This window comes from Ctenocephalides felis, unplaced genomic scaffold (genome assembly GCF_003426905.1).
Source record: "Ctenocephalides felis isolate EL2017-DRISC unplaced genomic scaffold, ASM342690v1 CF-g0.4_SCAFFOLD_01170, whole genome shotgun sequence".
Taxonomy (NCBI): domain Eukaryota; kingdom Metazoa; phylum Arthropoda; class Insecta; order Siphonaptera; family Pulicidae; genus Ctenocephalides; species Ctenocephalides felis.
Window position 1 is genome coordinate 55,137,096 of NW_020537324.1, and position 27,658 is coordinate 55,164,753.

At 29.9% G+C, this 27,658-nt stretch overlaps 3 protein-coding genes across 3 annotated transcripts in view; 1 reads left to right on the plus strand and 2 right to left on the minus strand.

The window, feature by feature from the left end:
- Window positions 1–622: 622 nt before the first annotated feature.
- LOC113367422 (centrosome-associated zinc finger protein CP190-like) lies at window positions 623–3,289 on the minus strand. The gene is given in 6 exon segments (XM_026609031.1): window positions 623–1,527; window positions 1,530–1,651; window positions 1,693–1,879; window positions 1,989–2,185; window positions 2,458–2,967; window positions 3,225–3,289. Coding segments are annotated over 5 exon segments (1,884 nt in total). The 5' UTR covers window positions 2,931–2,967; window positions 3,225–3,289.
- A 626-nt stretch (window positions 3,290–3,915) lies between these two features.
- Window positions 3,916–5,296, plus strand: LOC113366262 (mitochondrial inner membrane protease ATP23 homolog). Its single transcript, XM_026607841.1, has 5 exons — window positions 3,916–4,114; window positions 4,180–4,225; window positions 4,293–4,374; window positions 4,806–5,030; window positions 5,099–5,296. The coding sequence occupies exons 1-5, from the start codon at window positions 3,916–3,918 to the stop codon at window positions 5,294–5,296; spliced, it is 750 nt and encodes a 249-aa protein (XP_026463626.1).
- A 691-nt stretch (window positions 5,297–5,987) lies between these two features.
- The window catches only part of LOC113366261 (rho GTPase-activating protein 21-B-like), a 314,776-nt gene continuing 293,105 nt past the window's right edge, over window positions 5,988–27,658 (minus strand). Inside the window, exons 19-27 of the mRNA XM_026607840.1 lie at window positions 16,313–16,501; window positions 13,849–13,987; window positions 12,392–12,687; window positions 12,128–12,292; window positions 11,661–12,035; window positions 11,338–11,470; window positions 10,781–11,052; window positions 9,155–9,212; window positions 5,988–7,476 (exon numbers count right to left, since the gene is read on the minus strand). Coding sequence (XP_026463625.1) covers window positions 6,230–7,476; window positions 9,155–9,212; window positions 10,781–11,052; window positions 11,338–11,470; window positions 11,661–12,035; window positions 12,128–12,292; window positions 12,392–12,687; window positions 13,849–13,987; window positions 16,313–16,501 — 2,874 coding nt within the window. The 3' untranslated portion in view covers window positions 5,988–6,229. The remainder of the gene's footprint in view (window positions 7,477–9,154; window positions 9,213–10,780; window positions 11,053–11,337; window positions 11,471–11,660; window positions 12,036–12,127; window positions 12,293–12,391; window positions 12,688–13,848; window positions 13,988–16,312; window positions 16,502–27,658) is intronic.

Consider the following 27,658-nt stretch of genomic DNA (forward strand, 5'->3'; position numbering starts at 1 on the left):
CATACATGTTTCATTAGAATCTTGTACCACTTTTTGCTCTAAGTTGAATGTTTGGGTCTCATTTTTCATCATCTTTGACTATTAAGGTGTACTTACCAAGTCTTCAACTTTATCAGGCTGTATTTGTTTTCTAAGCTCTTCTGATATCATTTCAACTGTTTCTTCAGGCCACTGTCAAGAAGCCTCATCTGTACTGCAATATTATTTTCTATTGTTTCCTGATTTTTAGAATTACAAAGTTCTGTATTTTCTTCCAGAAGTTCTTCAGATTCTCCTATCTGTAGATATTGTTTTTCATTCACATCAATATGTGAGCTTGTGAATAAACAACATATATATTTTCATCGTTTTGCATTTGATGTTCTTTTACCTGTTTAAATTGATCTTCTGTGAGAACCATAACAACATTATTCTGACTTGTTAGATGGTTTGAATTTTGTAATTCATTTATTATTTCATTTTGCTGGGACTCAGTTAATTTGAGTATTACCATTACCCTGAGTATTATTTTTGTTGTTGTGAAACCAGTTTGAATTTCAGCCTGAACTTGTCCTAGACTGGATTCATTGCTATGTACAAGAAATGTTCAGACATTGTTTCTGAAATATGTTCTTCTGATATTTCATCCAATTGCATTTGATTTACAAGGAATTGAGTATTGTCCTTGATTCTCGTCAACATTCTGGTTAGATATTTCATAATGATCGTCCATGACAACAATGCTATCCACAAGACCTAAACTAGTAGCTATTCCAGAAGCCACATTGTTTAAAGCCTCTGCTTCAGAGCTGGGTTCTAAACTTTGCACTACTGCATTTTGTATAATGATATCACTTCCTACAATTTGTGAGCCAATTGTAGCATTTTGAGATATAGTATTAACATGCGTCTGATGTCCGGATGCAAGCATCATTTGTACTTCCTTTGAAACTGCTGGTGGTAGAGCAATATTTGAAAGAATTTTAATCTTTCCCCTCTGTTGTAATTGCGGGTCATTAGGGATATACTTATCATTACCTTCTACAGTTTCCATAGAAGGTTCAGTATAATTCTTTTCTTCATTATCAGAAAATTCAATAATACCATCATTGCGTGCTTGTTCTTTATGAACTGATTTTACATGAGCATACATGTTTGCTTCACGTAAGAACATTTTATTGCAATAGATGCACTGTTGGGACTCCTTTGTGGTAGCACCAATTTTGTGTCCTGTTTGGGCCATATGGGTTATCAATGCTTGTTTTGTCCTAAACCAAGTTGAACATTGGTTACAAACGAATTCATTCAATTTTGAATGATTTAATATATGTTTAGACAATAAAGCATCATTCAATGCTATAAAATCACAATGAGAACATTTAGGAAAATGTGTGTTACTAGGTGGTTTAATACCATGCTTAGTATATAGATGAAAATATAAATAATTACGTTTTGTGGACTTATGACCGCAGTGTTCACAAATTCTTTCATCTATTTTTTCATTATGAACTCGAACTAGATGTTTTCTAAAAACGGGATAAGAAGGAAACTTATAGGTCTACCATTTGTTCCACATCTTAAACAAAGCCAGGGACCAGTCTTATTTTCAGCGCCCAATGCAAGAAGGGCATGCATCTTTTTTGCATCAATTACTTTAGGTTGTTCTTCAACTTTAATTTGACCTGAAGGAGTTATTATTTTGTGTGTAATTACTTTCCATCATTATTTGGACTGCATTCTTTTGCTACACTAACCACAACTTTATCATCATTATTTAGCTTTGTCGTTCCACTTGATCTTTGCTGAACTACTTTAAGTTTAATATTTTTATTATTCTTCATGATATGTGGATACTTCTTTAGAACCTCACTTATTATACGAGCATGATTAGCACTGGAGTCTTGACTTACACTTATTATTTTTTTGCTGTTCTGTTTTAATATTCTGTAAGGCTTGGTTTGAAGATTCTGTAGATATTTCTTGTGAGTTAATTTGGGTCTCTTCTTGACCACTATCATAATCATCATTTCCATTGTCATGATAATTATCATCATCCGGGTCATCTTCATTTTCTTCCACTTCATAATTTGCTCGCAGCCGATGGGCTTCTACATACTCTTTGACATCTTGTAAATTTACACGTTTAGGTTCAGAAGAAGTTGGTGATGCAGGAGCTGGTCGTTTTTGCACATAACCCTTGCGCATTCTTCAAACGGATTGTTAGAGTTTGAATTTTTTGATTCAATTGAATTATTATCCATTTTGGCATAGATAGAGGTTTGCCTCATAAGATATGCTATCAAAAGAAGTTTCAAATTTATTATCGCTAACAACTTCTGTTGCTTCAAATCTTGTAGGACGAGGTACATTATCAACAATATTTGAAAATTTAGGTTTAGTCACCCTCAATGGTTCCGGAGTTTACTATCCAGCCCGTAAGACATTGGTCGCCTTTTCATGTTTCTAGCATTTGAATACTCATCTACCTTCTGGATAATATTTCGACCTTGTAAGTTATATGTCATAGAAACAATAGGATTCTGATGGTTGAGTAAAACTGGCTTAGAAGCATTTGGTGCTTGTATTCTTTGTGCTCTTAATAACTTTGTTAGTATAGCAATGTTCATCTGTGCTGTAGTTTGCAACCTATCAAGCATATTATATCTAAATTCTAGTTGCCCCGTATACATGAAATTAACAATAGGGACCACAACGTCTGCTTGCAAGTCCATTGGCATGATAAGGCAGTCATCAATCATTTCACAGTTTCTTTCCAATATAGTAAAATATTCTGTACAAGCATTTAAAACCAAGCGATGAACTTTCAATTGTGAATTATCATGAAACTGCAGTGTCAAATCACAATAATCAGTTTTATTGAAAAACTGTTGAAGCCGTTGAAGGAAAAACATTCCCCAGTTGTCGACGCGTATGTTTTTTATGTCACCCATTTTGCAGCTTGTTCTTTTCACTTTGTTTTAGTAGATCCTTTAAAATATTTATGCGTTAAAAAGCAATCGTTATTAAACATACATCATGCGAAAATATAAAATAAATATGCTTATTAAATCTAATGTATAATTAAATGAAACCAATGTCAAAAATACTGCAATCGATGCCAGGCATCCTTTTAAGAAAGAGTTTATCTAAGAACACTTTCATGATTATAGTTTACTCCGGACATTTAATGTTTAAAGTAGCATAATTAAAAGGCATAGTAAACATAAATTCTTTTGTGTACAAACCTATTTTACATCACCATTTCAGCTCCATCTTTAACAGCAATAAACTGAATAGTATGCTTGGCCATGTTATTGTAGATGTCGCATTGCATTAGCCGCCATTTTGATCGACTTATCGACATTCAGAAAGAATTAGAAGGCGACACTAAGGACATCTATCCCAATTTGCACATAATTAAAGTCCCAAACAGATAAGCAAAAAGTCACTTTGGTTAACTGCGCGACCACATTTGAATTTTATTTTTGACAATATATTATTTAGCAATTTTAAATTATTTAGTAATTATGATTAGACGAATATAATATAAATTATCTTACGACGGTGTATTAAGTTAAAATAGATTTAGCAAGTTAAAACAGTTTTGGTTAAATTTATAACAATTTTCAATATAAATTTAACGGGTTGAATACGCTCATTATTATATTCTATTAGTTTTAATTGGAAAGGTATATATACTTCGTTTATATGTTACTTCTTAAGATAAATCTTATTTTATAACCCTTGCCGCTAATATACATGTCATGAATTATAGGTTATATTATATAATTGTTCAATTATTAATGAATGTAAAAGATAACTAAAACTACTAACATTTTTTTGGCGTCCATTACATTTGCATAATATCTTGCAAATTTTCTTATCTATGATATCATGTCACCATTATAAAATTATTGCACAGATAGAATCAATAAAATGTTTGCGGATGCAGAAAATACAAACAGTTCCTCAAGTACAGATCCAGAACAGAAAGAATGGGGATACGATTTATACCCTGAACGTAGAGGCCAAAAATATTCACCCAGTTTGAAAAAAATTATACTTGGAATCGAAGGAAGAGAAAGTACAGATAAATTAAAATGTGAAAAAAATGTTTTTGCTTGTATTAAGAAAAGTAAGAAAAAATACTTTACAATAAATGTCATATTCAATAATAGAACAGAAACCTATTTTTTTAAGGTCCTATCGTAAAATTAATGATGGGTGCATTGAAAAGTTCCGGCTGGTAAGTTTTTTTTTGGAGTTTGATTTTAAAAATTGATAATTTTTTGATGATGATTTCAATAAAATAGTGAGATGGATATCCGAAGACATATATCGTGTGAAGTTTGTGATATTTCTGTAAGTGGGGGTTATGATCCGGAATTGAATCAGGTGAAATTTAAATTTTTTAGTTCATTCATTTATATAAGCATATATTTCATAATTTGGGAACATGATATAAAATTGCTGTTAGTCGAAACTAAAAAATTCCAATGGCTCTGGGATGTTCTATAAAAGCAAAATAATTAGCAAATGCAGTCATTTTCTGACAATGACTTCAGTACAATGCTTTCACTAAATTTATTAGTTTTTGTTCCAATGAAAGCATTTTAACTTTTAACTTTAGTCCATAAATTAAAGTGAATATGGCATATTCACATTTTTCTGTTATTTTTCATGGTCAGTGTCAACTTTACTCTATACTATATATATAAATAAGTTTACTCTATACTCTATATATAAATAAGATTCCTTCATTTGCAGAAGTGTTGCATTATTATTATGTTATTTTGCCTAATGTATTGTTTTCTTTGTCAGTGTAGATAGTTATTTGTCAGAATGTGGCTAGATCACAAGGAATGGTCCAAGGTGTCCTAACACATGAAATGATACATATGTTTGATTTTTGTCGAAATGAACTTGACTTTAAGAACATTGATCATTTAGCCTGTACAGAAATCAGGGCTGCTAACTTAACTCACTGCTCGTTCTTGAGTGCATGGGGCCAAGGAGATGCCTCAATATTTAATGTAAAAGAAGCTCATCAGGTAATAAATAAAATCTCGTATGAGAGTGGCCATAAAAATATTACATTCGAAATTTATTGTTTATTTAGAACTGTGTGAAAACAAAAGCTCTGAACTCAGTATTAGCCGTACGAAATGTAACTCGAGATCAAGCAATAGATGCTGTAGAACGAGTATTTCCAAAATGCTATGCAGATTTAGAACCAATAGGCAGGAGAGTGCGTCGAAATTCTAGAGATATGGATAAAGCGTATATGGAAGGACCTATGTATGGCTATGATGTATAAGATTGGAAGTACATGTAGTATTGAAAATAAATATTTAATAAAACATCAAAATATATTTACAATTAGTGAACTTTTAATACAGGCAAGTCTACTGACAAACTAATGTAATCTTGGTTAACCACTTATTTTCAGGTTTCCTTTAATTCAACCACTTATAATTAGCCATAACCCATTCATACTAACTAAAGCGTGATTCAAATTTATTACATATAGACTTGCAATCAATTCATTTTAAAGTCTTAAATAAATTTTACAATTATATATAATTGAATACTTGAATTTATACATCTCCAAACACTCTACAAATATTCTGTGATTAATAATTTAAATATAATCTTAGTTCATAAAATGTAACTTTTTTATTACATGTATGAATATTTGGTGTTTCCTAACGTGTATTTGTAAATTTAAATGCTGGATAGTTTTCTATGTGAAATCCAGTAAAAAAGCATCATATGCTTTTATTTCCCAAGCATTTACCTTGAATACATTCATTAATATTACATAAATTTTAAGAAAAAAATATCACAAATTTAAAATCATTTTCATTCACTTAACATAATCTGATTTCATGGTTTTTATACCTAATATTTATATAAAATATTTTCATTAGTTGAAATAATAAAAATATGTATATGAACAAAACATAAATATAAGTTAATGTTATTAATAGATTTCTAAACTTGGTTCCGATGTTAGAAAGATATGCATAATATTTAGCAATTACATTTAAGCAACAATAAATAATTGACATGTTTTCAAAAATTGTTAACAATGGTTTGGTGTTTTGTGTTTTCATAAGCTATATTACGTTCTCTTACATTTAAATATACACGATGATATCACATTGACACAAAAAATATTTATGAAACCCTTTATTTAATACTCTTCATTCGAAAAGAGAAAGTATTTAGATTTGCAGACAGAATGTGTTTATATATGTGACTCGAGGAAGTTATGACTTACTCGAATTTCTGCAATCATGTTACTTGGAGTTCTCATTCGTACTTCCAGTAAAAAACTGTCACGGGCGCAAGTTCCTAAATTTAAGTCAGGAGAACTAGTTCGCACCTGTTCTTTTCTAGCTTCTGATTCTTGAGAAGTTACATAGTCCTTAGTTCCTCCAACAGTATGTCTACGTTTTATACTTCTATTTTGACTACCATTCTTTCTCTTCAATTTAGTATCTTTTTTACCACAATTTTTACTAGAAAGTGTCATTTCTCTGGTTTTATAATTGGTTTGAGTCTTTTCAGACTTGGAAAGGCTTTCTGATCGCTTTAGTTTTATATCATCCTTTTTATTAAGACTCTCTGATCTTTTTAGTTTGTTTATGGGTGATTGAGTTCTATCATGTTTGTTCAAACTTTCTGAACGAAATAAAGACCCTGGCTTAACTGAAACTGTTGTAGATTTATCATTGTATAATCCTTCAGATGTTAAAGTTAAAGAAGTGCCCGCTTGATTTGAAGTTATATTAAGATTTATGTTAGATTCTGGTCCTTCGGTTGGTCTGTCCTGATTTGATATGTTCTCTTGGACCGTAGATTGCTTAGAAACATTATATGATAAAGTATTAGCGTCAGAAGTAGTATTGTTAGTATTTAAGGGCTTGACCACATTCACAGGTATCATAGAGTTGCTTTGAGATTTTAATAAAAAATTCCCTGTGTAAACGTTTTTATAATCTTTGCTTTTATTAGTACTGGTTGCAGATTCCGATCCTGATATGCTTTGTGAGGATACGTCGTGTAAATTTTGATGATCATCATTTTCTTTTAAGTCTGATTGATCTGATCTTAAGCTATCCATAGTATCATTGCTCTCACAACTTTGGGTGCTGACACTGTGGCAGGATTGTTGGCTGGAGATGGTCGAACTTGTAGAAGCATAGTCTACGATATCACGATCATGAATTTTATTTTGATTTGGGTGATCTATATGTTCCTGGTCATAGATGAGAGAGGTATTTAAAGGTTGCTGATTATGCTGCCCATGGGAGGAGCTTCTGAAACGTCTATGCCAACTAGGATCACGAAGTCGGCTCGGTGAGCCGTGAGGTTTTTCTGGACTTTCATCTGCGTAAGGTATGTTATCAGGACCAGAAAGTGGATTTAAACATGTCGGCGAGTTTAAGAGGCGATCGAATGTTGACTGAATGTCGGACACCATATCAGAACCTAAAGGAATTAAGAAATAGTTATAAGTTCGAATCACACCAACGTGCGTAATGACACGAATATCTATACTAATTACATAACATAGGTTTCTACAAAAATTATAACAATATGAGGTGACTGAGAAACCGTTATATATTCTCAGTCCCTTAAATTAAAATATTTTTATGTCTTATATTTGTTGAATATGCGTAATGTTTTTTCATCTACAATCAAAAAAATATAAACGAAAATTTAGATGCCAACTATAATAAGATCAAGTCACACAAAATTTACAGGTTAACATATAAAGTTAAAATAATAAATTTATTAATATAAAAACACCAAAACTATTATCAGTAAATATTAAATTTATAAGTTATTATATCAAGCTATATCCAGATTTACGCCATAAAGCTAACAAAAAGACGAGATAGTAAATAAACATAAATTAATGCACAAATTATTAGAATCAGATACAGTATTTATGCAAACCAGCAAATATTTAATGCTTAATTAATTATTAAAAGAATGCTTATAAAACATTGATGATGCATGAAATAGCGTCACATTTTTGATAAATGTAACAAATCTCAAAGCAGAAATCTCGCAATCAGGAATTAATTTAAACAAATTAATATAGCGTTAATGGGAAAATTAGCTTTGGTTAGTCGGTGAAAAAGTATGAAGTTTTCATTAGTCAACGTCTAAGTTCTGTGCAAACGAATATGGTACCTTCGATTTTAGGGCCTTTTGCGTGGTGGCCTTATAGGTATCTGATTCATGACGGTACCTAATGATGATCGATAAAAATCAACATTTAAGAAACCACAATGATATCAATTATTTGTATTTTACAAATGCGATGTTGTGTTTTCGAAGTCAGTAAAAATACTATGTATTTATCTGGATTAAAAAAAATTCGAAGTTAATGATTTTTATTCCTAATTTTATTATTATTATTTTATTTAATAAAAAGCAATATATATATATATATATAAATATATATATATATATATATATATATATATATATAAGGTATGTATGAAATAAAACAGAAAAACGTGTATATGATAGACAAATTAGAAACTTGTAAATGATTTTGAACCAGTTAAATAACCGGTTAATAAATGAACCATGATTAAACTTATTGAATAAACAATTTAAAATTTCTGAAATGCATTAAAAATTTGCAATCAATTTTGATAAGGTAGTTTCATTGGTGCTACTTACTATAACTGTAGCATTAATAAAATAACGGTTTTAAATTTGAACTATTATATAATAATTTTTCTAAATAAAAAACAATAAGATTTTCAATAAAGTTCAACCTTTTCAGAATGAAAGCATAAATAAAAGGATAAGAAAATAGACCCTTAGGGCGGACAAATAGACATAATAAATGGAAATGCGGTATAAAGCCCTATTTCTAGCACTATATATGTATTTAGAAAATAAAATCTAAATTGAATAATTTCATAATTTATATTATTTCTTTTCGCATCACTTTCATATCAGCCCTATTTGATCTAGTATCTGACGTCTAAAATTCATTAAGTTCGTTTATTTTTACTTCGTGCATATGATAAATGAATAATTAGGCAATTATTAAAATCGATTTAAAATAAAAAGAATTATATGCAATAAAAATAGTCCCTCGCTCCACTATAGATAATTATATAGTCATTATTGGGGTACTTACATCCACTATTCAACTCCAAACTCTTCCTGTTTTCCGTACTGTCTTGAGATTTATCATCCTGAAATAAAAAAATAATTTGATATTACTTATATTTTTAAATCATAATTATTAAATCATTCACCTCTCATATGATAAATTACAGAAATAAAATATATATATAATATATATCTTTATGTTTAAAAGGTCTTGTAATTATTCAGGCAAATCTTCAGTAAATGAGGTAAAATACAGGTATATGTGCAATTAATATCTAATTATACATATATGTAGATATACTTATAAATAACTATAAAAAAAACTTATCAATTGCATGTACATATAAATGAACTTAGGAAAAAAATATATTTAATGTACATTTTACTATACTATTTTTTTTTGACTGCACTTGCTAATACTTTATACAAGAGTATGTTATTGAATTTTTAATTGTTAACCGCCAAAATATATTTTGAACCCTTATTAATAAGAAATGAGTAATAATCAATTTTCTTTAAAATTTTCCTTTCTTCTCGGTAGCTCATACGAAATTGTATAGCTTAAAAATAAAGAAAGAAGTTCTACAAGTTTATTTAGATTTTGTTATTTAGTAAAAAGGAGTAGATTTACTACTTAAATAAAAACTGAACCCATAATGCTATTACCATTTATACTTGTTTATCTATGGCTATTACTATGGTACACGAAAACATTGTATATGTAGATAAATATATAATAATTGGTGCATTAATTTGTGAATACACTTTGATACCATTAAATATTGTGAACATGCCAAACATTTAAACTTGCTTCAAGGTGGGTATTTATCATCAGTGTGCCATGAAAAACTGTTCTGCATTAAGTGTAATATGATCAAATAATTGAATTTATATTAACATTCAAAAGTTAACAAAAAATTACAAAATAACAATTTAGGAACAGTATTGCAATGACTGGTGCAACTTAGAAGTTAAAAAATTACTTATGTTTAAATTTTTCTTAAAGGTATTTGTAATTCAGCTTCGTGCAAATGCAATATAAGAACGCAATGTATCTTACCCGACAAAATGTCAGACTATAGTAGTAATCGAGCAACAAGGCATCGCCAGAAAGTCGTGCGACAAATGCGTCACACTGTCCTATATATAAAAATAAATATTCAAATATTTTTGAATAATTGCAAATCATAGAAATACTGTTCACCAATAAATTTTATATCTTCTAATTGATAAAAACTGTAATTTTATTTATACTTTTACTTACTTCGCACTTACCACAATTAAATAATAAATAATTTGAAATAATTTAGATCACAGATTTTCCTTACATATAACATATATGTACTTCATTTATCTAATATGAATGCAAGCAGGTAATGGTCATGATTAATACTTGCTTGCATTCATATTGAATAAATGAAGTCGGGTAATTACCACTGGGGTAAGTTCGACCAATCAACTTTTAATAAATTGTTATAGTTAATCACGACCTTGAAGACTTCTGCACATGCAGTTGCAATATAAGAAAGCAATGCATCTTACGCAACAAAATATCATATTGTTAAAATAAATATTAAACTCAATTGTATCTGAGATCAGTTTTAAATACTAAGAATATATATTTTTTTGCATGTTATTATTTCAAACAAACCTGAATTAAGCTGTTGCTTTCCTCGTGATATGTACTGCTGCTGTGACTAGATGAGCTATGAGTACTTGTCGTTGTCACCCTGGTCAACGAACAAGCAGAGTTCAATCTTTCAGAATTTGAAATTTCTCTGAAACTATTCAGGTCGTCGCTTCGTTGAATTTTTCCATCGCCGCTTACGCTCATTTCGCCAAAAGATTGATTTTCCGTGTGGACGCTAGGTATTGGCGCTGTCTTAGTCCTGCCTAAAACTTTCTGCCGTTTCTTGGCCGCAGCTAAAAAAATATTGTGATATCATAATTTGAACAATTCACGTGCATTAGACTATAAGCCTTCCTTCATATACACATACATCTCACTTGTGTCATCTATGGACGACATTCCGTGTGTCGCCCCTATAAATAAACTATAAGCCTATCATTCTAATTGTGAATTAAATATTAAAACATCAGGGTATCATCTTTGATACTCAATGAAATAAAATAAAATAAACTAAATACATTATTGTAAATGCAATTATTTCATGAGAATTTTGTTAGATTTTTAATTAATTTTATTACCTTCCACTTTTGTAACATTTTCTAATAGCAAAGTTTTTGCAGGTGGCGTTTGCGTAACAGGCGCATCAGTTGTCACTTCAGGAATTAATTCAGGAAGTTCGTTGCTTTCTGGAGGGCTGAAAAACCAATCAACCTGGAAAAATAAGAAAATCATTTAGAAAAGTATTACCAATTATAATTAAACAGGTAATTAGAGTTATAATATTTGTTTGTAATTCTAAACTTGTTTGTCCAAATAAATTAATCAGTTTTTTGACAACTAGAATCTCTCAGAATCATCTTTACATCAAAATTAGATTATTTATAAATCAAAATAAACTTACATAATTGAGTACACTTTCAACTATTCGGCACTGGTGACTCATGTCATTAACCATTGTGGCCAAGCTGTCTTCATTCGCCTTAACTAGCGTTGGTCCAAAAACAATAGCCAAATTACGGGCTTCCATTTTGTTAACAGAACTATTGCAAACCACTCTTCTCAAATGTAGCATTAAATGACGTAGGGTTTCATAATGGTGTGGAGGCAGTTTGCGTAGCAGCAATCGCAAAGAAACCAAACGTTCAGTTTGTCCAACTGATTTATCTGCGGCTATCAGTAATGGGTACAAATTAGCGGTTAGCAACGAATCGGGCAGTCTCCTGAAGAATGATTTCAGCAACGAACTTATTACGTTGACGTCGTTCCATCGAGGGTCCTGATAAAAGTGATAGTCAAAGTTATTAATTTCATAACAAAATAGGTTGACTATCCCTATTGAAATACTATTGAAGTTTTTTTTTAACTTACCTGCATATCCTCTTCAGTAAGCCCTCTGCTGGCCATGTTTGTGAGTGCCTGAACGGCTGCTGTGTTGCCGGGCACACGATAAATACCCATGACATCTAATCCTCGAGCTTCTACGACGCTCGTACAGAAATCGACCAGACGAGGAACAAATGGGTTATCAGCACTCTGTTGAAAAATGATATATTTTAAGATATTACCTGGTTTAAAACCTAGTTCTAAACCTAGAAAAAAATATTACTATTGATTACAATAATTATTACTTACAGGTGGGCAAAGCTCAATAGGCACGCCTATACACCGTCCACTGTCCGGCCCTGGTGATGTGGGGCTTTGGCCACCTGAGCCTCCCACGGCTGCTCCTTGCATTCGTCTTAATTGGCGGGCGACTCGTCCTTTCCATGTTTTACTTTTTGGGCTCCCCCCTTGCGTTTGTTGCTGTTGGGGCACTGGTTGCGGCAGCTGGTTTGCTTGAGGTTGCTGTTGTTGATTATTGGATGGCTGCTCAATTAAAGAGTTTGCGGGCAAAGTTGCTTTACGCGTTTTGTTGACAGGGGATTGACCTACAGGGAAAAATTCATTTGTTTCATGAAAAAATATATGCGTAAAATATATATTATTAAATAATAATAATTAATACTTATAATTATATTTTATATTTACAATTTTTTATTATTATCATTATTATCAATCTGATCTTTTTGTAACTAATTTTTATTTTTCGTTTGGTTGTATTATCATATGAACAATATGACAGCGAACACACTTTCTTTTATTATTTTTTAAGGATTATTCTGGACCAGACTTTCTGGTGTGAAGTTTTCAAAAAATCGATTTATTTTTTCCGCACATTTTCAATGTTTAACTGTTCAAGAATATGTGTACAAGAGGATTTTTCAAAATTCAAATTCTTTTCGTAGGTATGGCACCATTTTCTTAGTTTGAGCACCATAATCCTCATCTGTTTCGTTCCTTCGCAAAACTTCAAACACATTTTTCTCGAAACTGTCTTTCTCGATACGATACCCACGATTTCTAAACTTCTACTGGACCGATTTACTTGAAATTTTTACAGAGTCTTCTTTATAGACTTCTCTTCAGTTTGAACTATGCTCATTCCCAAATTCAGATTTTCAGTACATTTAAAATAATCGACAATGTCAAATAAAGTTTGAAAAATTTTTTTTGTTTAAATAGTCGCTATTTCGTGCAAACATATTTTAAAATAAGTACATAGCTCATACGATTACGACATTATTATAGATGTTGAATAACAACACACACATATATATATATATATATACATATATATATATATATATATATATATATATATATATATTTCTTCAGATTATTTGGAGAGCTAAAAATCATGGCAAAAATATATGGGCATCACCTTTTAGAATTAAATTTTTATGACTATTTTTAATTTTTATTATTTTCTCAAAACATTAATTAATAAATTATAAAAAAAATATGATAAAAATATTGTATGCTTTTTTAGGGCCTTCAAAAATGGCATAAAATAATTGCCTAAACTAAAGCAAATACACCCTTAATATATATATATATATATATATATATATATATATATATATATATATATAGTATATATATAGTATTACATCTAAATATGTAATTATATAAAAGTTAACGTTGTATTTACTTCAATGAGTTACAAAATCAATTATTCCATATTCACGCATTTATATTTGTTTACTTACCAGTAGGCGAACGACTCCTGAACTGTGGGAATTTTCTTGATGGTTTATGAGGCACTGATGTCGAAGCAGGAGCTGTTTGCGGTTCGGCCTGCTGCGAACCACTTCCTTCAGTTCCAACCTCATCGAGACCTTCTGTGCTCTGCAAGGTATATTGTAATTGTTGTTATTTGTTCTAAATGTTAACCACACTAACACTAATATTATCAAGAGATGTGATATTAGAAATATTACAAATATGAGTCCATTGATCTTGTAATTAACACTTTATGGCACTTAAGATATTCTTATTATCTAAAAGTGTATACGTATATGCTAATCCTTAATCTCTTAAACCTATTCCACTTTTTTCATTCGCATCGAAATATTTACTAGTTAAAACCATAATTATATGTAGTTAAAAAGCATGTGTGTATATATATTTGTTCTTCAACTGCTGTTCTTACAAAATATAAACCTAAACATACTTCATGTGAGCCTTTATCATATTCCTTAGAAAATTGCCTCCATATAAATGTGCCAAAAATAATTGCTATTTCTTCATAACTGTAATAAGCATCTCTCAACTCCGGTGTCTGGGTAAATTCAACCATATTTGAATCAAAATTCAACACTTTTCATTAAAATTTCATTTTTCATTAAAATTACTGCGCAATTTAAAACATACATTATAAAAATGGCTCGCACTGATAACAAAAATACGAAATTATGAAAGTTATGCCATTCTGAATTTAAAGATTGTATATTGCGACTAATACTAACAAAAACATTAGCCAATTTGCTATCAAACGTTAAAGGATGTTATCATTGAATAATTAAAAATGAAGACTACGTGTTTATCTCTATCGGATATGTTATCTGTAAAATTCGCAAGATATGCAGCAATATAGATATGCAATCTAAAAATAATCGTTGTTATAAAAAGTTTTCAAAATATAAAATAAATCATTGAAATGTTTATTCTTGCAGTACCTGAGTATTAAAACGACTAGCAAAAGCACCATTTAGAATAAACATTCCCATAAGAATATTGTGTGAAATCAGATGATGAGTTTTTTTCGTATTAGTTTTTGATAAAAATTATCCTCTTATCCTACCTAATCCATCGACTCTTGTGAATATATTTTCTGATAATACCCAATAAAATTAAACAGAAATGAATGAGCAATCTAGTAAGAAATTATTCCATTGCTGTTTTAAGTTTGAATCGTCTATGAAGAATTCATTCCATTTATTGGTAATTAGTACTTATCATAGAGTAAATTCAGATTTGTAGTAAAATGATAAGATAAGTAAATCGAGTGACCGTATATATTCATTCACAGAACAATTATAATCATTATAAAACCTGCAACATTTGTTTATTATTTTGAGGATTTATTAACAGAAATATTACCTGTTATTATGCATCACTTCAATGTGTATTGATAAAATTGCAAATGCAATTGAATGCAATAAGCATGCATTCAAACAAACTCATATGCATAATGATATTGAGTGGACTATAAATTATAAATATTCCATCACCATGAGATATGTGAATAAAACCACTACTTAGTTTATGATATATATTGATCTTCACTCTATAACCTTCTTCTCTCGTTACTTTTGCTAGTCTCCCTTAATATTATAAGTTACAGGTATTTATACTCATACAATTGTATCCCCTACCAGTCCTACCACCAAGGGTCCCGAGTTAAATAGAAAAAGCCCTGATCAAATCTTGACCAATATTATAGTAGATATAATATTATTATTACAATAACGTGGAAGATTTCCTATTGTCATTTCACATCGCAGTGCCCAAGATGGGCAATTTTCAATTTGAAACATATTTTTGATCTGCATTTCCAAGCGAAAATGGACATCGCTACTGCACGATGTCAGGTTATCCGTTGATACGAGTCCGTGAGCTGAACCATTACACCCATGCAACTAAATAGTGCAGTACTAGTACTACTCATTATATATTTAGTAAAAATCTGAACTGCAACTAAATGATATTTTAAGTATCAATATAATTATTGCAAAAAATGTGTGAAAATGCTGTTGTTGGAATAATTGTATAACGCATAGAATACACATATCATTTTCCGTTTCAGTTCTTAGGTTTCTATTTTATGGTATTATCAAACAATTAGCCAACATCAGTTTTTTACTTTCTAGATACTCAATTGCCGTAATCAAACATGTTTGTGAAGTGATAAACTAAGTAGTAACATGCATATATCTTTCTCGAGCTAAGTTTTAAAATGAGAAATCACGAATAACGCACTGCGCATTCTGAACATATATACATAATAAATAAACTTAGGATATTATTCTCTAAAACTGAAGGAACTCCTAAGTATACAACAACCTTGTAGAATTGCAAAACCAACTTATTATTCAACGGTAAATGAAAATTTAGTATGACATAATTTATATAATTAAATTTCATTTTGCCATTATTAGGGTGAGTACTTACAGCGCTAACTTTCGCACCAGCATCGTGCATCGCTCGTAACCAGTGCCGCATATCAGCCGGCCCTTCCGCCTGCAGCAGCAGCTCTGCTCCTGGTGCTGCAAATCGTAGTACATGTCTTCGCTTTGTATAATCTGCTGCTACGTCCACGGAAGCAGAACTCAACTCGAGTGGTGGGAACGATTCGGGCGTCTGAAAAAAAATATTTATTTTAATCAATCATAATTAAATTCACAAAATATTAATTTAATTTTTTTATTAAGATTGAGACGCATGGCCAACTTTTGCCATGGTTTCGAAATAGTTACATAAAATTTTAAAAAACTTATTACATTTACATAACGGGGTATTTTGGTCTCCAATTAAAAGAAAATCAATTTTGTTTTTTTGATATTTTCAAAGTTTAAGGGGGTATTCTAGTGTAGAAATTAAAAAAAATCGATTTTTTTTATTTCATATTTTCAAAGTCAAACTATCTAAGAATATGGGTACGAGAAGGTTTTTGAAAATTTGAATTTTTTTCGGAGATATAGGCATTTTACTGATTCGGTCTCCATACTGGTTTGGCTTCACGCAAAACTTTAAATGCGTTTTTCTCAGAACAGACTTTTTCAGTACTGTTGACACGATTTCTCGAGTTTTAATCGATTCACTTGAAATGTTCAGAGAGTCTTGTTTATAGACCTATCTATAGCCCAAACTAGGATTATCCCCAAATTCCAATTTTTACTATTTTTAAAAAATTCGAGAAACTCAAAAAACAGTAAAAAACACTTTTTTTCAAACAGTCGCCAATTTTTAAAATATTTTTTTACTCATCGCTAGTTCGAGCTATTGCGACATCATTGTAGATTAATAATCTTTTTATTTTTTTGCATTTCCGGTGCCAATTTTTTGAGATCACCCACTTCATCAGCTGCCAGTTTTTACAATTTTCAACTTTTTTATTTTTTAATTTTTGTTTTGTATTTTAATAACATTAATAAACAAGCGGTAAAAAATGGATAGTAAAAACATTCATTGCTTTCTTTTACGACACTTTAAAAATGAACTAAATTTCATCGCTCTATACTAGAATACCCCCTTAACAGTTCAAGAATATGTAAAATTTAAATTCTTTTCGGAGAAATAGATGCTTGACGACATTGTACTTTCAAATGAAAAAAGAAATTTGAGAAAACATTCAGTAGTTTTTTTATAGCATTTTGAAAAAAAAAGTAATCCTCATCTGTTTCTTTCCGCCGCAAAAATTTAAATACTTTTTTCTCGAAACTGTCTTTTTCAATACGATACCTATGATACTATGCACTACGCTCATCTACAAATTTTGTTTTTTAACATTTAAAAACAAATCTAGAACATCAAAAAAAGTTGTAAAAAAAATATTTTATGATCAGACAGTTGCTATTTTGTGAAAAAATATTTTTATAACTTGTCCGTAGTTCATACAATGGCGACATTATTCTAGATTAATAATATCTTGATATTTTCTGATTCAGATTATATGGAGCGCTAAAACTACGGATATGATCAGATGCCAACTTTTAGAGATCCCTTACTTCAACACTCTCGAGAATTAAAAATTTATGACAATTTTTACATCTTCTTTATAATCTTAAAACATTAATCAATAACTTGCAAACAAATACAGTAAAAATGTTTTGCCTTTTTACATCCTTTTAGAACCTTTCAAAAATCGCGTAAAACTCATGTCTCTAGAACAAACCACCCACTTAATTTAATATAATTTTATTAATAATTCAAAATAAGTCTAAAAATCATATAAACTTCGGCACAATAGAGACAATATTATGGCCATATTGAAATAAGCTAAATACAAATAAACACAATACAAATGCCAACGAAACACTGTGGATTTTACATTTAGCTTTGGTGCACAATAGGTGCCAAAATCGAAAAGATTTAATAGAATAAAGCAGATCAGTTTCCACTTAAACTCATTTTCATTTTCAGTAGAAATGTGCGTTTTCTTATTTTTTTCATAAGGCTCAAAATGATAATCTTTGTTTGTTTGAATACTTCAACAGCCCTACCCAAGAACCAGTCGAACCCCAACGTCGCAGCTTCCTAGTGATAAGTCCATTAGCGAATTGGGAGCGCAAACATAGCCACGCATTGCTGTGCGAAGAGCTGCATTTCATCGTATGTGTAGCAGCAGGTACTGGTGGGTTTCGTAAACCAAGATCTGGTACCCGTGAAATTTTGGACGCATTGGGCTCGGAAACGCGCGGCGGGAGCGTATCAGCCCGACCGCGCGCCCTTCTTCCGCGTTCGGCGGCTGCCCACGACGAACCATCGTAAAGTGTATCGCAAGAGGTCATGCGGCACAAAGACGGCGACATAACCAGTGATTTAGAATCGCGGAAAAGGCACTTCGTTGTTGACCAGGAATTTAGATGAGAATGTCATGCATGTAGTAATCCATCTAATATCACATTTCTTTCCAGTGTTATTTCAGATTTTATCAACTTTTATATGATTTACACAACATGTATTAGATTTAGTTATCAAAGGCACATTTTATTGTTCTGTATTCACTGTCTTGGCATACAACTCTATTAATAATTTTATCAAAGAACACCCTTATATTTATTCATTACTACAATTTTAAATATTTAATTTTTTCAAAATAATGCTTCCCACGTAATTATATCAAACATGATTTTATTAGAAGTTTTAGATCAAATTATAAATTATTTTATATTTACCATTGCTCTATTTCACATTTAATTAATAATATTTCATTAATCGTTGACTATAATCAGTATAATTTATAGATATCTATAAATATAGCAGACGGATATTATTTATCATTAGTAAACATAATTTTTAACTTCCCAGAGGATAAGTTGCAGTAATGAAAAAAAATCAGAAATGAATTTTTTTGCATATTTTTACGTTTTAGAGTCTCCTATACATTTTGGCATACCTAAAAAAATGGATGTATATCTGTGTGTATAGTATGTATTAGAGATGGGTAACTCACTCCGGAGTTATCACTCCGATATAACTTCTCCCTCGGAGTGAATCCAAGTGGAGTTGCCTCGTCGGATTTATCATATCCGACTTCCCTAAACTGGTACTAAATCTGTTACTGCATTTTTGCTTTGAGAAGGAAGCTGTCGCTTTCTCGTCTCACAGGCGGTTTTATGACCTTTTAGGTATACGTTTTTTTTCCAAAAAATACAAAAATATTACTTAAAAGATACAGAACAATGAAATTGTGTTTAAGTGTGAATAGCTCCGATATATAATTTATTGAATAGTAAGGGGTCATATTTCTAATGACGACAATCTTTGGCAGTGAATGACGGCAATCAGGAATATACATACCGAAAAATACATTTAATCTGGTTTTTCCATAGCCTGAAATAACAATACTTTAGAGTGCAAAATATATCAGTGACGTCCACAGTATTTAGGCATTAAAAATATAGAGTATTAAATTTTTACTTTTACACAATTATATAATTGTTTAAAAGTAATAATATGCTGATCGAACTACCCGATATAATATTAATTCTCGAATGGAAATAGCAGAAGAAAAAATTAGAAAGCAGAAGTATTATTATTTGGTAAAAATATTTTATGATAAATGTTTTGCTTTTATTACAAAGTTAACTTCATTATTTTTATATAAAATTAATCCAAAAAATCAATTATTTTTTCATCAAAAGACAATAATTAAATTAAATTTGATTCTCAAGTTTTGCGTTTTTACTTTGGTCAGCACTGTTAAAATTACGAGTCATTGAGTCGATCATGTGGTCGACCGAAAAATTTTACAACTTGTCATTTATTTGTGAATTTTTTAGAAAAATTATTTTATTGATAATTTTTAATTTTATTTTATTCATAAATTTTCATTTTAAAAAATTAAATGGGATTTGACAAATCCTTAGATGCATAGACAACGCACTATAGAACACATTTGTGTCGAGTATTTCGGTTTCAAAGTGGTCGGAGTCGTGGAGTTGTTAAGCGGATATAACTCCTCCCTGAAGCGGAGTCAAATCCGAGTCGATCCGGCTTCGGATATGATAAGCCCATCTCTAGTACGTATGTATGTATGTATGTCCGGATATACATTTTCGTCCACAATTTTGAAATAACGCGGATCAACCTGAATTTGAATGTTTTAAAAGAAATTCGATTGGCATTGATGGGAAGACCTGCTGATTAGTTTTAGGCAAAGGCGAGCAAAATGTGACAAAAATGGCAATTGAGTTTTTGAAAGAACTTAGCGTCCCATTTGAATGAAAAACATTTCCCTTGTTTCGATGAAATGAAAAATTGGTTAAATTTGTGGAAAGACAGGTCGGTTTCAAAGATCCAATTAAAAAATGTTGAAAAAAATGCCATTTCGAACATATTTAAAGTTAAAACCGATACCAATACTGCCTGACATCAGACCCGAGACGGGTATGGAACCTGATCGTGAGACCTCTGACTGAAGTTTCACACCTCTAACCAGTAAACCACGGAAAAATCAGTAAACATAAATAAACTGTAATTAAAAATTATTTACAACCGAAAGTAGTTTGATAGATTTAGATTACTCAAGCATGATGAAAGCTTGAATCAAACAAATAGCATTGATGCATTTCTATTATTCGATTGATTTACATGCTTTTTAATAGTAACATATTTATTGGCAATAAAAGCAACTTAATATAAATAGAATGACAGATGCGTTAGAAGAGAAAATACGAGTCCATTTAGCAAATAGCATTACATTATATCTTATCTTTACTATTTGAGACATGGAATTCAACTCACGGCGACCTCATTGAAAACAAAGTAATTAATTATTTACTAGAAATGATGTTTAGTGTGATCACATTATTCATTCCTGATCTATGTTGGAAAAGTCAGTAATCAACTACTTCCTTGCAATAGCATTATGCAATGGCATGAATATTAAATTAAATCCATGAAACAAGAATGCAATCTTATACTTTATTTAAATTCTGAAATAAACAATCATATAAATTTTTAGTTAAAATAAAAGCTATTAATCTCTATACATTTTGAACCAAGGTTTAAGGTATGTTACCACCGTTAACGCGATTCAAGTGGTTTTATTGCTTTGTAAGGATAAATTACGCATTTATATACAAGCATACTAATAAAAAATATTCCAATGTCTGAAAATTTGGTACGTCCATTTTATGCATATAAGAAAAAACAAATAATGCCAGATATAAAAATATTTAAAAATAATATTGAAACAATAGAACCAGTCCAAAAACATAAATATCAGGGAAAGTTAAATGACACCATATAATTACACCAAGCTTTGAAAATAGCATCTCCCAAATTCGTCAAAATTAAATTTGAAATTTTATTGTGGATATTTAATACTGTCAGACATATCCATGATTATGGGATCATTCTGAACAATTGAAAAGGATCATTGACAAAAAAATACAGAATTGGCGTATACGATACGATGGAGTCACGCAATTCTTTTGGCGACGATTTCTAATTGCGATATCAGAATAATAATGTTGACAAACGCGATTGTATACTCCAGAGAGCTAATTATACCTGTTGTTCAAGAAAACGCCAGGGTAATGGGATTTCACCTTCAAAACACATGGTAATCAATGAGTAAATTATTTAAAAATATGTATTTGATAATTTTCTATAAGATCATGAAATTTGTACAAAATAAATATTAAATAGTGTAATATTTAAGGAAAAAACATCAATAAAAATGTAAATTTTAGCACATGCCACATAACAATATAAGCCCTTGATTGCATTATTCTGTAACAATTCAATTTTTATACAAATGAAATGCCGTCAATTTATTGATATGCATCAATTGCTTAATATCGTCAGTTACATGCAAGACTTGGATTTCACAAAACTTACATTCAACAGAAAGTGCTAAATTACTGATAAGTTGTTCATAGAGAATTAACTGTTCATAACCCAATCATAGCTGATATTTTTAGGGAGCTACATGAAATATTTAAAATTGAAATTGTTAAAAAGAAATTCTGATGATGATTCTGAAAGGGCACGATATGATAACATTTCGACCACCTCCCTTCCAAAACTATTATTTTTGCATATGGTTTCAAATAAAATTTGTTGGATTTTTAATAACTTAACATTACCACATATTCCAACTAATGAACTTTGTCCAAAATAATTCTAAAAAATTTTAAAATTGCAAATAAATTAACTGCATATCTTATCACTGAACCAAAATCTCAGATATAGATCACGCAATGTCCTATAAATGTAAGATTTCAGGCATTATTGGAGTAGAAGTTATAAAAAAAAGGTAGATAATTAATAAAATACATTAAAAAATTATTTTATGTGAATGATTTTGTTTTTAATAGAAGGTTTCAAGTAGCAGAATTCTATAAATAAATTTGTCAAATTGATTGAGATATAGTTTGACTGATTTTTAAAAGTTAATAGCACGATTGCAAACGGAATTATTTAGCTATAATTATATACCATATATACTATAATAATATTTCCTAATTATATAATTATCCAAAATTAAGGTGCTATATATCGCACTTTTAACAAGGTGAATCTCCATCGCTTTGGAGATATACAGTAGAAATTCGTTTATCCGAACCTCAGTTATACGGATTTGCGATTATCCAGACTACTAACCGCGACCAATTACATACCTACAAGCCGAATTATGCAAGCAATCAAATGACAATTACCAAATATTTTAAACCAAATTACCACACCAAATTTATATTTATATTTATCTAAACAAATTATTCGTACATATCTACCAATTATATGATTAATGCTGCAGTTTAGTATTAGCATTTAGTATGTAATGTAATCTAAGGTAGATACATAGGCAAGTATTAATTTCTTAATAAACATTGATTTTTCGATTATCCGAATGCCTAGCGACAACAATTAGTCCGGTTAATCGAGTTCTTACTGTATGTACATGTATATTTATTAATTTGGAAAACCCTGTATAAAAGTTGCTACATTACTTATTCACAAAATCATTTTATTTCACAGCGTGTCTTCCCAACATAATTCTTTTACAAAACAATAGCTAGCGTTTGTCAACATCGCTCTGTATTTTTGTTTGAATTATTAATAGAAATCGCAAACTATCATAAAATTGATAAGAACAAATGACCAATATCATAGCGAATTAATAATAAGATTTATAGAAATATACAATACAAATATTTATACAGTTCAGCGAAGTGATTAAGTCGAGAATATTAAGATGATATGAAATGCGTGCATTGTACCAATAACAGCTTTCAACATACCAAATCAAGTGCACAGTGGCGAGAAATGATCGAAATATATTTTTGCCAGGAAAAGTATTTTGTATAATAATTCTTAGAAATTCTTAATTAATAACTCGATTATTTATATGCATTTATAAAATATGCACTAAACGGTGCGTTTCATTTGCGAGCTCTAATTTCTATATTTTTAATTGTGAAATATCAAATCGCTAAATGATTTTATCTAGAATATATGAGCACTTATTTAATTTACTATATAAGTGAAATCATTTATAGATCGTGAATTTGCAATAAAATAAATGAATTATTAATATGATATGCTGTTAGAAGTTTTTGAACGAAATATCGAAATAGACAAATGTGAATTCTAAATCTTATATAAATTCGAATATAGAGTAGAGCGGGTCACAAAGGTTCAACTTAACTTTAAGCAATTATATTGTGAAAACCAAACCAATTATATCACAACAAATAGCAAATATCAAAGAAACAACTATTTGATTGTGTTTTGTAAAACTCCCAGGTAATTCGGCAAGGTCGAAATGTGTTTTTTGTTGTTTTTTCAAAAATTTGTAACATGATTCACCCCATTGGCGAAATAAATAGGGACGGCCAGGGGACAAACAGGTCCAATGTCTTATTTCACTTTTAAAGGAATTTTACACAATAATATCTGTACATTTTTCACGTAAATAAAACTGTAAATAACCTTGATCTGGTATTACGTCAGAAATATTCATCAGCAGAGTTGGAATAACAATTTATTTAATTATTCTCTTGTAAAATTATTTTCCTTTTAACTTATCTTACTTGTTTAATTACTATTTTTCCTTGTTTACACCTTTGTCATGATAAAGATTCAGTTGGTCCTTATTACTACGTGTAAGCTTTTATAGAGGTTAAATAAAAATCTGTTGAATCTAAATTAAAATTAACAATACATCTTATAAAACAATTAAATAATTTATACTTAAAAATTATATTAAGGTGTGGTAAACTAAACAACAGTGCTCAGAACCAAAACAAATAACAACGAAAATACTTTTGTTATAGATTTTCCAACATTACTGTTTTTCTCCCTAGAGCAACGTCATGAGAATCAAGGTGATGATTGGTTATACGCCTTTTTTCCTCTACTTCCAAATATTCTTGTTAATAAATTCTTAACTTTACTGGTTTTTGAGATCTCGGTGGACCTTTGTACCCGCTGACCTTTAAGCCCCGATCTACCCTATATGGCGAGGCGGCTACATATGTGTGTACCAGAAATATGAAAACATTATACAAATTTAAATTAAATATAGATTTTGGTTCACGATGACGAGACATTCGTAACATATGTGAGTTAATTCGTCATTTGAAAAAATGATCGATTAAAATATTCGTAAGTTGAAAGTCCTAACCTAAAAACTTGAAATTAAATTGAAGGCAATAAATGGATTAGACAGGGAGAGTTTATATTATAAAAAGTATTGTTTGAATTTTTAGCAATAACAAAAAGTCTTAAGCGACAAGCACCTGCAGACGAGCAGTATTACAATTTTCATATATATTTAAAAATTACTATTACTAAAAATAGTAATGGAAGATGAACATTCGTTCCAGGAGCAATAGCTAGGGAAAAATAGAGAGCGATAAGAGATTTATGCCAAAACCTTTGCACGTCATTTCCTAAGATGCGTGCACACTAAATTTTTATATCGACTGGAACAAAAATACACAAAGCTGTTTATTTGATGTTCCGAAAACGCGTGAATCCAAATTGACCGGCTGCAAACGCTCTTAAAAGCTCCAGTTTCAACATATCTAGGGCTATTCTCAAGTAAATCATAAATATAAAATCGACATTATTGCATTAAAAAACTTTATGTCTATTCACTCGTTAAGATGGAAAAATTCAATGGCCATGCGATATATGAAAAATTACTGCTGCCTGCTAATAATGCAATACTACAGAAACTTGATGCGAATTTACTCAATTGTAAATTGTGTATTTTGTAAATAGTTTTTTATAATATTTTATATATAGGTAATGCTTTTACTCATTAAAAATTTAACTAGTTGTATATGGCATCGTGCCTTAAGGCAAATTGCTGGAACTTCCCGTACCGTAACGAAATGTTCGAGAAATATTAAATGTTTTCGAATAGATTATTATAAATACTGTAACATTGTCTAATATCTATAAGAATTATATAAACTGAATTGCAAAGTTAAAATTATTTACTTAAAGTATATAAGTGACCTTTAGAAATTTTGTCCAAATTAAATCATTTGAACCATTCAAATCGGATGCTTAGTTCTCTCAAAAACTGCCATTTTTTGCACATTTAGCTCGGTATCTCCGAAACGGCTGGACCTGCCTTTGCCAAAAACTAATCAGCACATCTCCCTATGAATAGGAATCGAATGTTTTTTGAACCATTCAAATCGGTTGATCCGTGCGCCCGAAAACGTTGCCGAAAATTTGTATCCATGCATACATATACACACACACATCCATTTTTTCTGAGGTATGCCAAAATGTTCAGAAACCTTCAAAACGTGAAGAAATGTAAAAATTTTCAGTTACTATTTTTTGACGATTACAATAACTTACCCAACGGGAAGTTAATAAATAAAGCCTGTACCTATATATAAAAAATCTATTTACAAAGTATAGAAAGATAAATTGATTTAAAATTTATGTGTTTTATTCAATCAAGGCAATCACTAATATCAGCCCGCATGTATAACGCTTTATATTCGAAATAGTTTAGATCTTGATTTAATAAAAAATAACTGAAAGACAAAGTGAAATTCAATGAATTATTAAATAAAAGTGATTGTTATATTTACGTGCCTAATGTAAGAGTTTTCTAATGACAACAGTTTAACTAATGACAAAATAATACTTGAGAGTCGACACTTATTTGCAAACGAAAACATCTATTTTATTACTAAACTAGTTCTCAATTTTACTATTCTGTCTTATGTTATTAAGCTTTGAATGTGTACTTAATTTTTTATCTTGAATCATACCATCAAAAGATTTTTAAAATTAGAGAGATAATATAGATAGACCATGCATAGATAAAATAGCTATTTCATCCTGCTCTTTGCCATTAGTACAAATAACAATTGACAGTTTTATTATATTATTATATTATTTCTACTAAAATATATTACTAAGATATGAAAATTAATATTTTTAGAAAATATTAGAATTTTGTAAAAATATTCAGAATTGATTCTTGGAGCCACACTAATCAAGGCTTTTAAAATTTTAAAATTACATTTCTTTTTAGTTTTTAAACTATTATTTTAAAGCTCATTTGAATATATACACAGCAATTTAAAATATTTGTTTTCAAATAACAAAGCAGGTTTCGAGTTTTGAATAAAAAAAAGCCAATATTGAAGATACTATTATAATAGCAAAAGAAAAATTAAGAAGACATTTGTAAGTTAAAAAACTCTTATAATATGTTTACAAATATAACAAAAACCTTTTTCCATTTATTATATAAAAAATTAAAAAAGCCATTGTTTTTAACTTTAGTAAAAGTAGAAATTTAATTTAATCAATAAAAAGTTTATTCATTTAACAGTCTCTATTTCACTTTATTTAACAGTGAGTACATATATGCAAAAAATAAGGTCCAACCTCACCAAGTAGGTGTATAAATCCTAGTAATCAAAATTTAAGTGCTTTCCATAATTGAATTCGATACTGTGGTTAAACTTAATTGAATTTAAATAAAATAAATTAGTTTCGGATTAAAAGTTCCTAATAGCGTCCACGAAAATAATAGGAAAATAATCATTTGGATAAAATGACTGAAGATAATTTGTATGAGAATATAGATTATTAAAATAGCTGGCCATTAGATGCATTTAGTTATACCAAACCTTGAAGTGTCAATAACTGTTCACAAATTTAATATTCATTTACACGTACTACAGCTAATATTTATATCTTACGAATGCAGAATAATTGTGCGCATATTTGAAATAGAACATCATAAAACAGCATTTTAATCACACTAAGGAACTATACACATATATATTATGTCGTAAATGT

Excerpts from the sequence above, each read along its gene's own strand:
- LOC113366262 (XM_026607841.1), top strand. The coding sequence starts at position 3,916 with ATGTTTGCGGATGCAGAAAATACAAACAGTTCCTCAAGTACAGATCCA. Across the intron at positions 4,115-4,179 it reads TTTTGCTTGTATTAAGAAAA|GTCCTATCGTAAAATTAATG; the intron begins GTAAGAAAAAAT and ends TATTTTTTTAAG. Across the intron at positions 5,031-5,098 it reads ATGTAAAAGAAGCTCATCAG|AACTGTGTGAAAACAAAAGC; the intron begins GTAATAAATAAA and ends TTGTTTATTTAG.